We start from the raw sequence: 13,153 nt of genomic DNA, 5'->3' as shown, positions 1-13,153 counted from the left end.
AAAATTGGGGGTTCAGTGGGTGCTCGATCACCCGCGGTAGTTTGTGGCATAGGTCCGAGCAGTCCCCCACCCCCCGAATTGATTCAGAAATCAAAATTTCCTCGATAAGAACAACACAAGAATCCACAAGTTCAAAACGCTCCCTGGCCCTGGTGTTAAGGATAAGGGGCCATTCAAGTATTACGTAAGCAGATTTTCAGCCATTTTTGATCCCCCTTTGTCAGCAAAACATTGACCTCTCCCCCCCCCCCCCCCCGTCAGCAAAATTTCGTCAGCAGCTTAGTATATTTCATATCTTATAAGCTTTGTAATATTTCATATCTTCAAAAAGGGGTGGTTGATGACGTAAGCAAACTTCAAACCCCCCTCCCCCTTGTAATCAAAAGTCAGCAAATCCGAAACCCCCCCCCTCCCCCCTCCGATGCTAACGTAATACTTGAATGACCCCTAAGGCCTTGGTTGGGATTCCGAAGCTGCTGATTTGCATCAATTTCCTATAGAGGGGCCTGTGAAAAGTCTAGTCTGTGGCCTGTCTAAGACCCCAGCTTAGGTGCCTCCTTTAGGGTGTGGGTTCCACGTATGAATCATTCAGACGGAGAACTTCAATTTTCTTTGGAACCTCAGAGATGTCTGAGAGAGGAATAGCGAAAAAAACGTGGAATTATAATTCGACGAAAAAGCCCAAAAAAGGGACATTTTTGTTGAAAGCGTTGTCATTTATCGAAACCGAAAGTTAGTTGGACGCAGCGAGCAATATCAATCATTTTTGACTTCCGGCGTCGCTGCCCGCATATTGTAAAAGACAAGAAATATAAGTCGCGTGCAACGTCTGCGATATAGCAAAATTTAGAAGGAATTGCGATTTTCAAGTTGTATAACGCCGTAAAACTACACTGGTGTAAGAAATTAAGAGAATTTGCAGACTTGGTCGATTATCTCTAGAACTACAGTACCGATTTTAATTAAATTTGATATTAAATAATAATTGTAATTAACACGCATGATCGTGCGTAAAACTCGTTGGAGTCGGATGGTATGAAACTGCGGTTGCAGAATAAACAAAAAAATGGGTTAATAGATGGGTCAATAGGGGGTATGGTCAACACCTACTAGAGAATTTTCAAGGCCGCAACACGAGTTCGTGACGTCACTGAACTTAGGCGACTGCTTGCGCTACGCACTGTGGAATCGACTTGATATATGTAGCGTACTCATTTATTATTCCGCGAGTAAAATTGGTGCTATGAAATATTTCTGCCTTAACTTTTTACTAGCTGAATTTAGATTATATATATATTTATATATTTTTTGTTTTACTCACCCCCCCCCCCCCCATTATTCAGTTCAGACAAAAATGAAAAAATTCCCTGTACTTGTCTAGGTTCATAGAACGATTGAAAATAAAATGAGGCCACAGAAAAAATTATCCTTTTCCTCCTTTAAAATGGTTTTAGGAAAATAAATTTATAACTGAAATGAAATTTTTCTCACAATCAAGTTTCATATCACACACCTACAGAGAAAGACAAATCAACAGAAAGTGGACGTTTTTTTTTTAAATTGATATTTTCAAATATATTTTACGAATTGGGAACATTATCTACTTTAAACACTGTCTTCATTCTCAAACAATTTAAGAAATAATTTTAAAATTTCCTTCAAATTTTTTTCATTACATACAAGCAAGAATTTTAATATTCAAAAGCTAATAAAATGATTCTTATAACAGTAAATGAGAACAAGATAACTTTCATTAAACTTTATTTATAGAATTATATATACTTTATTAAAAAATGATATATTTTATAAACAGTTGTATCGCACAAACCATCAAATTCCTTTATATCTTTGTAAAAATTTGCAATTTTCTGTACTGAAATGTAATTCACACACCTGTGTAAGAAAAAGAGAATTTTACTTGGCAATCTACTGATTTACAAGGATTCGTTAAAATATCAATTAAATAATAAGCGAAATATGCCTGATGAGGATCATCAGGATAATTAAGGAGATAATCAAGCACTATAGACAGCGTTGACAAAAATTGATTGCTTCAAAAAATCAAATTTTTTGAAAAAAAAATTCAATATTTTCTTTTCCTAAATTTCGAGTCGAATCGAAAATGCTAACTTTGCAGGGCATTTTTCTCTAATAAGGTTGTGAATAAATTGAATAGCTTGCCTTCGTGGTCGTGAATTTTAATACAATTGTCACATTTAAAAAGAAATATGATAAACATATGGGGATTAATCAAGAAGCTATGCGCCTATGCATAATAAAAAATGAGACAACCATAATTTTTTATGGGCAGTATATTTATATTTTATCATAATTATTGGTTTTTGATTGCTCTTATTGGGTTACTGTATTTGTGGAATATATATTAAACATCCATATTTTTTATAAGGGCAGCTTTTGTCAGCCACCTCGTTGGACATTTTGTTTGTTGTGGTATTTGTATTAGGGTGTATTAAATATTTTTCATAACAGTTATAGTTCCCAGTTTTTAACTTATAGGCAATATTAAGCTCTGAAGATCTTGCTTAAAAAAAACTACTAAAAATCTCATTCAGCATACCAATGACATCAAATTCTACCAACTGTTTATCTCGCCCTCCCTCCCCAAAAAAAACTGCATTACATTTGTTTAAATATTAATTAATGTGTAAATAATATGAACTAATCTACCCTTTACTCGTATTACATCACACATGTTAAAAAAAAAATCATATTCAAAATTGCTTCAAATATTAGTCTGATTTAAATCAGAAATTTTTCGTTAGCAAATGTTCATTAGCCAATTGATTATTCAAATCAATATTTTTAGCTTGAGTTACGTGTATTAAATTTCGGGAATAAAAAAGAAAATTCTACAGTATGCAATATTATATATTATTTGTTTCTAAAATCTGGCAATTATGTAATTCCAATATTAAAAAATAATTTTAGTTATGCGCTTACCTTGTGATTCTCTGTCGGAACGAAGTCTTTTCTTGAAATGGCTGAAAGCCAACGCTTCCTCAACATGGCATTCTCTGGGAATGAAAATACTGATACTTTGGGACCTTTAACATAGTTTCCCCGACAATGTGGTACACAGCATTTATATGGCATGATTGTTAAAGTTTTTTAGATGTTGAAATCCACAGAAACGAATAAAAAAGAACGATTTTAAGAGCTTCGTTTTCGCACATGTCTGACAACAACAACGTGGAAGATACAAAGTAGAAGCCAAGCAACGTGCTTTGTTGGCGAGAAAACAACGTGCTTACACAACACCCCCTATAGATAAGCCTCTTATCTATGGGGCGGGTGTTAGCCTACATGCGTTAAAGAAAAATTGCTTTTTATCACTTGGCGCGTTTTCCGGAATAACTAATGGCTTATCGTAGGCTGATGGCAACCATCCCATTCAATTCTTCGGCCTAACTATGCTACGTCACAACTACTTTTGGGTTACCGTGTAGAGGCCTTGTTTTCTAGTGGGTTTTGGTATGGTCCCCTCTTACAGATATACAGGTCTCGCAGCGTGATTTCATACTTGAAATAAGGCAGTTTATCATTTCCTGTGGCAATTGGTCCCCCTCGTTCAGCAACGCTGTTTTCATTTCCTGGATGGTTCCCGGAGGGGGGGAAGGGTTGCGAGTTGCAATTGCCCTCCCCAGAGCGTCCCAGACATGCTTTATAGGGTTAAGGTCTGGAGATCTGGCTGGCCAATCCATCCGGCGAATATCCTCACTCTATAGAAAATCGTCGAGCAGAAGAGCTCTATGTGGCCTCGCGTTATCGTCCATTAAAATGAACTCGGGGCCCAACTGCACCCCTGAAAAGGCAAACATAGGGCTCCAAGACCTCATCCCTATACCTCACACCAGTCACAGTGCCTCTTTCAAAGACATGGAGAGGTGTGCGGCCATCCAACATGATGCCTGCCCAGACCATTAAACTTCCTCCGCCATAATGGTTGATTTCGCGGACATTGGAGAGTAGGTAGCGGGTCCCTGGTTCTCTCAATATGAACGTACGGCGAGAATCGGTGCTTAGGCTGAACCGGGACTCGTCAGTGAAGAGAACGGTCGCCCATTGATCCATACTCCAATCTCTATGCTCTCTGCACCATGATTAATGGATTCTCCCGTCCGTAGAAGTGAGCGGGACGCAAACAGCAGGTCTTCTTGCAAACAACCCTTTCTCATGAAGTCTTTTGGAAACAGTCACCCTTGATACACGGGTTCCTGTGGCTGCATACAAGTCACGAGAGAGCTGAGAAGCTGTATCACTCCTGTTACGCCTCGCTATAATCGACAAATGGCGATCTTCTCTGGCCGTCGTAGCTCTTGGACGACCTTGCCCAGGCTTTCTCTCGATGGATCCGATACCCTGGAACTGTTTCCATAAGTTACACACGACGCTGGGCGTTAAATTCAACTCTCTACAAATCTGGACTTGAGATTGGCCTGCTTCTAGCCTCCCCACAATTCGCCACCTCATTCCATCATCTAAACGTTGGCGGTTATTCATTTTACTGTTGCAATTTGAAATTAACCGATTGTTGCAAAATAACACCAAGAAATTCGCCGAGGTGTGCTAGCGAACGAAATGAGTCTTAACTTACGATCGCTTATAAAGCCTGTTTCTCTACTGGCTCCGCCTACACACACGTGTACGCTTACGGATTTGACGTACAAGATTTGCATTTTTGTCTAGAAGCAGTGGTTTTACATTCAGTTCAGTTCTTTTCATGAAATTCGATAAAATATGCAAATTCTCTTAATTTATTTCACCAGTGTACGTAGACTGAATATTGCTCGGAAAAAAAACTTATAAAGTAATCAAAATCCTGTAGAAAAAAGCTGAAATAGATAAATCTATGTATATGAAATTTATTTATGTTTGTGTATGTGTATGTTCTATATACAAATCTACAATTTGTTATCTATCGTCGCCAAATTTTTTGCGTATATTCCAAATGGGACCCGACTTGAGGTACTTTAAAAGTTCGTCAGAGCTGGGCAAATGCCTGAAATGGGCATTTATTGGCTCCACAAAGCAACATTGTACCGGGTATTTAATGCACAACAAAGTGTTTTTTCCCCGTTCAAGTATCCAGTGTCTAGATTGTCTGAAATTTAATTTCTTTTTTATTATGGACTAGCTATAATACCCGGTGCTGCCCGGGATTTCTGAGAGGATTGCAAAAGTGGCAAACCATTATAAAGACATATGCTTGTCTGAAACGCATTGCTTGAGAACCCCGTAACCAAAGTAAACATTCCGAAAGTGATTGTTGAGGCCCAGTAATCATGGGTGCACAACAGTTTTTTGTTTTTCCATTCCAGGCATTTGCCAAGCTCTGACGAACTTTTAAAGTAGTTCAAGTCGGGTCCCATTTACTATATATGCAAAATATTTGGCGACGATAGATAAAAAATTGTAGATCTATATAGAGAACATACACACAAACAGAAATAAATTTCATATGTATAGATTTAACTGTTTCAGCATTTTTCTACAGGATTTTTATTACTTTGTATATGAACTTACTTATTACTTTATATGAAGTTTTTTTTTCTGACAATATTCAGTCTACGTAGTTTTACGGCGTCATACAACTTGAAAATCGCAATTCCTTCTAAATTTTGCACTATCGCAGACGTTGCACGTGACTTATGTTTCTTGTGTTTTACGATATGCAGGGTAGTTAGTATGAAAGGCGCTGGTTCGCTGTCGACACCGCCCATACTACCGTTATACGTAGCGATCGCAGCAGGATTCCTTACCACGGTTCCCTTCTTATTTCGCACATCCACCATCGAGAAGTTTTACACTGTTCTTAGAATGCACACAACGATATATCCTGCCTTCTTCAGTAAGCCTAATCCAAAATATGAAACTTTGAGGATATATTCTTACCGTCAGATTACTATAGAGAATTCTTTTCATATATATGCTGGAATGTCAATCCTTTACATAATGTGTTTAAAAGGAATTATCTTCAATGCATTGAATGCATTAATTATACCCAATTGATATTATAAAAACGATTCGATCTTGCCTGAAGTTAATTTTGACTATATTTTGTGGGAATGTTCCTATCTGTACGATATTGCTGAATAATGAGAATATACAAGGTATGCTTTTGATGTTGTCCGCAGCACGTGACCCTACCCTAGCGCATGCGTTTTGTGACGCTGCTTACGTCAGATATGGTGAGCGAACCCACGAACGGATTCAGCGATCAACTAATATCCACCTTTCGTCTCCTCTGAACTCAGAGCCTGCATGCGTTTTTCGCGATTATCACCCTCTCAACGTGGTTTGCGACACCATGTTCCATCGCAGTTTTTGTTCCTCTTGATGCCTACAAACAACTCTCTGAGTTTGTCGGACCATTAACAGAACACCCTGTATGCGCATTGAGTTTAATAACCTACAATATCAAGCTTCTTCAAAATTATGCTTTGAATGGTAAAAATTTGTAATGGGAAGCAAAACAGCACTCTCGCCCCAAGATGAAAAATCCGTTTCTTTTCCCTTTTTTTCTCAATGTCTTGGCATAAGGAAACTTAATTTCCAGCGTGTTTTGCACTTATATTAGCGCACAATCTCTCATTAATGTATGTGTTTGGATTATTTTTATTGAACAGCATGGAAGAAACAAGGGACTGAAAACAAGTGCATATCTTGCAGTTACTCGACGATAGTAGAAAATTCGATCGTATCTTTAACACTATAAGTGCATGAGAACTCTTCATTATAGATTATATACGTATCATCTTTACTTTCTGTGTGCTATCTGATCAAAATATTGTCATTTGTGCTGATGACGATGCACTCCACGATTCTGTTTCGGGTGAGAATGATACGCGTGGTGTCTTCCTGTGGTATACAATGTCTGTCGAGCAGATGATTGGTGCATGATTTTGCAGGGCCATATTCGAGGCAAACGCTTTTTCTTTATGATAATGAAATAGTAGTATGCACTAAAAACAATAGTTCCAATCAGTATCAGCACAACAAGAATGTATGGCCAAACTACAGCTTCACTCGGATATTCACCTGTAGGTGAAGTACAAAACCCAGCGCCATTGCACTGGAGTTTATGTCCACATATTGTACCATAAGGTAATAATGGTATGACTCCACGTTGAACAAATCCTAGTGTTCCGCTTGGTATGTATTCTCCATCTTTCAAACAACAAACTCTGCATCTCCATTCGAGTTTGCATATGCATGTATCTAGTCCGTGATCTCTGCAATAGCTGCTGTTGCAGAAGCCTGAAGAGCAGGTATGGATGCCTCCGCCACCATCAGTACAATTTGTTCCGTCTCTCTCGTGGGTCGTGTTCCTGCAGTCTTTCGAAACACCGTCGCATGTCCCTACGATGCATCCAAAATTTTCTCTAGAGCAATTCTTTCCATGGGCTGATATTGTGCAATTGGTGCATCACAGATCCGACTTGTCGCTGCATTGGTAACCCTTACTAAGGCGGTAGGTACATTCTTTATCTCCATCCGTATTCCCACCTTTCGGCGTACAACACTTGTCCAAACTCTCGCATACATATTCATCTGGGCCACAGTCACATTCTTCGTCACCCTCTCTTATTCCATTTCCACATTCTGGAGATAAGGGTATCGTACATTCTCTAACGTAATCCTGTTCGAGGTAGAAGCGCATGTTATCGATACTGCACGGCGAGAAGCGATATTTATTTATCCCAGGTGCGCCGCCTGTCATCACGAAGTCATTAGTATAAGGCCTGCAAGTAGCATTCTCCTCTGGATCATGGGGTGCTCCAAAACAATGACCAAATTCATGGATGAAAGTTATCTTCATTATTACATCTGGATTGGTTCTTACGATACCGAATTTATCCGTAGTCGAGCAAATGCCTCCGCCAATTGCAGTTCCCTGAGAACCTGATAACCTGTATCCAGTAACTACGAATGTCAAACAAGAGTTATAAGCATGTTCAGTATTACCATAAATAACTCTGAAGTCGTGTAAATATGTATCCGTGTCACTGAGATGTGTACTAAACGGATAGCCCGGTTCGTTCTTGCTCTTGTAAATCTTGAGTTTCCAAGGAATTATTCGGACCATGTCTTTTCCGAAATCTGTAGAGCGAAATGCCTTGTCGACTTCGTGTAACATCAGATACATATACTGAAGAGCATCTTGCTGCTTCTGTTCGTAATATCCTGCATCGGCGATCATCTCAATTCTGCATTCCAGAACATTATGAGAACCAGAGACTTGTTTTCTTGTCACCGGTAAATCTTCAAATGTTCTGATGATGTCCTCAGTGTTTGGGAAGCTCGAGTTTGAAACGTTAAATACACTCGAGGTGTATTTTTCTTCGGCCATAAAATATCGTTTACTCCACTTATTGAGAGTTCCGATAGTTTTGATATCATCATCCCTATAAACAATCGTCTTTAGCTGCATGTCATGGAAATATGTAGAAGCCTGTATCAAATTATATGTGACATTCCGCATTTCAACCAAGCCTTCGAAACTGCCACTGTCCGTTAGGTATCCGGAAACAGAGTATTTGTCGTTTTCAAGTCCATAAATTTTACCTCTGAACGGTCCGACGTGCTTTGTTCCATTCCCGTGTATTTCAACCGTGGTCTTCTTCATCAGCGAATCTGGATATTTATTGGCCGATACCTCAACGTTATGTTCAAAATAGTCGAAACCTATTCGTATGTTGTCCGGCGTATCCAATGGTGCTGATCCTTCTTCATTCTCATAAAAAGATATGCGTAAATCAGTAATTTGGTACTGGAATAAAAATTCCTCCAGCTGAGATGAAACCGTTGAAAATCCACAAAGCATCAACTGCAACAAGAACGTCGATTTCCTGGAGATTTTTGAAATACACATCTTTTCCGCCTATTACTCTGAATATTACGAAATATTAGTTCGCTATGTGGATGTTTTCAACTCTGCAGAGAATTTCATTCCAAAGAATGGACGGTGCAACTGTTTATTCACGACAATATACTTCTCATAGAATCATTATTGTTTGAAATTGCGAAATCCCTACGGTAATACTGTATTTTGCTGAAATTCATATTAGTATAGTAATTCCCCCCCCCCCCCCAGTATCATTCACGGGTATGGCAATTTTCTGTGTGTGTGTGTCTATTTTTTTAAATCGCTACAGCCCTTTTTAATAGGTTACTTTATAACGCGAAAATTTTACTTAAAATTTCCAGAATCTCATTAGTTGAAATCTTGAAAGCGGAATACACAGGTTTCGGAGATCATTGAACATGGATGGCAAAAAGTTAACTTAATGTTTTTACAAGTCAGGGGGGCCACGGATGCCAAAAGTTTAAGAAACACTGGATTAATTGGAGGGGAGATATACATGCCATAAGTTAACAAACACACCAGCCATAACTTATGCAATATACTCGACCATCGAGCTCGTCTCGGCGTATCAACAAATTCCAGTGGCAGAAACTGACGTGCCCAAGACTGCCGTCATCACGCCTTTCGGGCTTTCTGAATTTCCTTTCATGCCCTACGGACTTTGCAATGCCGCCCAGACATTCCAGAGGTATATCAACCAAGTGTTGGCTGGTCTCAGTTTTTCAGCGGGATACATAGATGACATCCTCATCGCATCAGCGAACTCTGAACAGCATAAACAGCACCTGGACATAGTTTCCAAACGACTGGCCGAACATGGTCTGAAGATCAACTCTCTGTTTTCTAGGAATGTTGAATTTTTATCGGAGATTCCTTCCTGGGTTAGCAGAAAAACAAGCTCCACTATGTTTATATCTTCAAGAAAAAGCCAAAAGCAACGCGAAGATCCAGTGGACGGAAACATCAAATCAAGCTTTCGTAGATTGCAAGAAAAAACTCATTTCTGCAACCCTTCTTGCTTTTCCACATCCATCAGCCGAACTCTCTATCATGGTAGACGCATCCAATACAGCAATCGGTGCTTGCCTACAACAGCTTGTCAACTTGCACTGGCAACCTCTCGCTTTCTACTCCAGGAAACTTATCAAAGCTGAGATGAATTATAGCGCTTACGACAGAGAGCTATTAGCAGCATATGCGGCAGTGAGGCAGTTTCAACACATGATCGAAGGAATACATTTCATCCTCTACACCGACCATAAACCCTTGACGTTTGCATTTCGTCAAAAGCCTCACAAGACATCTCCCAGACAAACACGACATCTTGACTTCATCGGAGAGCATACCACCGACATACGACACGTATCAGGCGTACAGAACTTAGTCTCTGATGCTCTTTCTAGAATACAAGCCATTGCATGCCCTCCATCAATAGACTATTCCAAGATCGCAGCAGCTCAAGCGACCGACAGCGAACTTGACTCTCTCAAGCATTCCTCCTCATTAAAACTCAACATCTGCAATTTAGTTGGCATAGACAAACCACTCTGGTGTGACACATCCTGCAATCGAGTACGCCCATATATACCGAATACACTTCGAAGACACGTTTTCGATGTTCTTCACAATCTATGCCACCCAGGCATCAAAGCAACAACACGTCTTGTCTGCGATCGCTTTGCATGGCCTTCAATTCGGAAAGACTGCACCACCTGGACTCGATGTTGTGTGCTTTGCCAAAAGTCAAAGGTACACAAACATACTGTTTCTGCTCCAGGAAAAATAGAAATGTCAGACGCTCGTTTCAAGCACGTTCACATCGAAATCATTGGTCCACTTCCGTCATCCCAAGATTACACATATTGCCTCACCTGCATCGATCGATTCAGCCGTTGGATCGAAGTTTTACCGATGAAGGACATGACAGCAGCCACTGTTGCTTCAACATTCTATTCTGGTTGGATCAGTCGTTTCGGAAACCCAGAGAAAATAACAACAGACCAAGGTCGACAGCTTCATCTTTCACGAACTCACCAAACTCCTTGGCATTCAGCACATCAGGACGACACCTTACCATCCTCAAGCTAACGGGATGATAGAAAGAGTTCATCGACAGCTGAAAGCAGCTCTGATAGCTAGGTCAAACATGAACTGGGTGAACACACTTCCAACAGTCCTGTTAGGGCTACGATCCTGCTACAAAGAAGACCTCAAAGCCACACCAGCACAACTCGTATACGGCACAGAGCTCAGATTGCCTGGCGATCTGATCACCAACAGTAGTAACAACATACCGTGTCCCACAGAATTTGTCTCCATTCTAAGGGACCAGATGCAGCAGCTACAACCAACTCCTGCAACGGCGCATGGCAAAAAGAGACTGTACATACATTCAGAACTGAAGAACACCACCCACGTCTTCCTGCGGTCAGACACAGTGAAACGAGCGCTCGTCCCCACTTACAACGGACCGTACGAAGTGCTGAAACGTGGTGAGAAGACATTTTGCCTTCTCATAAAAGGAAAACCTTCCACGGTATCGGTCGACAGGTTAAAACCTGGCTTTCTGCTCACCGGCAGTGTGCCTCAGCCAACCAACAAAAACACAGATGTATCCGCGCCAAAAACTTCCTCCGTCGTTCCGAAAAGCATCCTAAAAAAGACAACGACCTGCAAAAATATTTGGAAAAACCGTCTACGTTCATCGAAGCACGTGACTTTTAAACTTTAATTCTTTCTCTTCTGTCCTCGTCCTTCGGATTGCGAGGGGGGTACTGTAGTACTGCCCACACGATGGCGCTGACGTATCTTCCCAGCTTGTATAATTATTAGTCTATTTTCTGTTGGTGGCATCACAACAGAAATCGGGAGTCAAAGGCGTCTGGCTCGTTTTGTTGAGGTTGATGTTGTCCTACTCACCGACGCGCGTGTCTGTGTCTCAGCATGCACGGGCCACATTTTCCTCTACCAGCATTCCCGTTTGTATTGTGTAAATATTACCCGTTGTAAATAAAGTGTAAATATATCAAATAAAGATTGGCGACATCGGACGTGAAGCAAAAGAAACCACCATGGCAGAGGTGAGTAACGTAGTTATACCGCCATTCAACGTGCGTGATGTATCGTTATGGTTCGTGATGTGTGAAAGCACTTTTGAGTTAGCCGCTCCGAAACCGATAACAGAGTCAAAAACAAAATACAACTACATCGTTGCAAATCTTCCTCCAGATAACGCATCTCTCGTACGAGACATTCTCATGAACCCGCCAACTTCGGAACAATACGAAAAACTAAAGCACGAACTAATCACACGTTGTAGTGAATCCTCGTCTACACAGCTTAGGAAACCTCTCGCTTGTGAGCCATTAGGAGATCGGAAACCGTCTGACATTCTCCGTGAATTAAAACGAAGAGCGGAATCTCTCAGCGTTTCGGACGAACTATTGACAGAACTCTTCCTGCAAGAACTGCCCAAATCTACTCGATCTATACTCGCTGTCGTGAGTCCACTAACCCTTGACAAAACGGCAGAGCTGGCCGACAAGATCCAAGAAGCAAGCCCACCTCATGTAGACGCCGTGAACAAAAGTCAACAGTCGGACACGATCGCACAACTCCAACAAGAGATTGCCCAACTACGCCGCGAACTGAAAACAGTTTTGCGTGTGCGTTCCCGTAGTGTTTCGTGCTCGCGTTTCTCCCGTTAGCCTAAAACAATAGGACTCAAAATGAAAAAAAAAATACTGAGAATACCCGGGAAAAAGTTCCCTAACACTAATGCCCAAAGACTCATGAAATTATATCAAAGGAACGGGAAAACCCCGAAAAATGGCGAAAAAAATTGATTATCGACAAAAAAGCAACGGTCACAAACCTGATGAAAGTACACTGAAAATGAAGTGGGAGCGAGAAAATAAAATTCAAACCAACCAAAAATACCAATGAAAATTAAAAAGATTGCTCGCAATAAGAAAAAACACTTCTCTTGCAAATTCAGCAATGGAAGTCCAAAAAATTTAGTGACAAAATCAAACTAAAGAGAATAAATTCACAATCTAGAAAAATAAAGAAAGCATCGCAGTGTGTGTTGTTTGATCCAAAAAATAAACACGCTAAAAAACGTTGAAATACGCTAAAAAGACGTTCATCAACGGGACATATTACATCATCATTTGAATCTTTAGTCATACCAGAATGTTTACGAGTAGTGTGTGTAGTAGTGAGTAAATGTGGGAGGCATCTAGTGAAATGATGCTCTTGGACTGA

The 13,153-nt window shown here is 40.3% G+C and overlaps 3 protein-coding genes across 3 annotated transcripts; 2 read left to right on the top strand and 1 right to left on the bottom strand.

Annotated features, from left to right (window-relative positions):
- Positions 1–7,447: 7,447 nt before the first annotated feature.
- Positions 7,448–8,893, bottom strand: LOC149078709 (disintegrin and metalloproteinase domain-containing protein 10-like). Its single transcript, XM_089241412.1, has one exon. The coding sequence runs from the start codon at positions 8,891–8,893 to the stop codon at positions 7,448–7,450; it is 1,446 nt and encodes a 481-aa protein (XP_089097538.1).
- A 2,086-nt stretch (positions 8,894–10,979) lies between these two features.
- On the top strand, positions 10,980–11,618 carry LOC149078708 (uncharacterized). The gene has a single exon (XM_089241411.1). The coding sequence runs from the start codon at positions 10,980–10,982 to the stop codon at positions 11,616–11,618; it is 639 nt and encodes a 212-aa protein (XP_089097537.1).
- A 340-nt stretch (positions 11,619–11,958) lies between these two features.
- LOC149078707 (uncharacterized) lies at positions 11,959–12,594 on the top strand. Its single transcript, XM_089241410.1, has one exon. The coding sequence runs from the start codon at positions 11,959–11,961 to the stop codon at positions 12,592–12,594; it is 636 nt and encodes a 211-aa protein (XP_089097536.1).
- Positions 12,595–13,153: the final 559 nt, after the last annotated feature.

The sequence above is a fragment of the Pholcus phalangioides genome, unplaced genomic scaffold (genome assembly GCF_987345545.1).
Source record: "Pholcus phalangioides strain wild (caught in Gottingen) unplaced genomic scaffold, Ppha-v1.0 ptg000013l_1, whole genome shotgun sequence".
Lineage (NCBI taxonomy): Eukaryota > Metazoa > Arthropoda > Arachnida > Araneae > Pholcidae > Pholcus > Pholcus phalangioides.
Note: the sequence above shows the minus strand (reverse complement) of the source record. Positions and strands in the feature narration are given on the sequence as shown.

Bases quoted from the DNA above. Each gene is read 5' to 3' on its own strand.
- LOC149078709 (XM_089241412.1), bottom strand. From the start codon at position 8,893: ATGTGTATTTCAAAAATCTCCAGGAAATCGACGTTCTTGTTGCAGTTG.
- LOC149078708 (XM_089241411.1), top strand. From the start codon at position 10,980: ATGATAGAAAGAGTTCATCGACAGCTGAAAGCAGCTCTGATAGCTAGG.
- LOC149078707 (XM_089241410.1), top strand. From the start codon at position 11,959: ATGGCAGAGGTGAGTAACGTAGTTATACCGCCATTCAACGTGCGTGAT.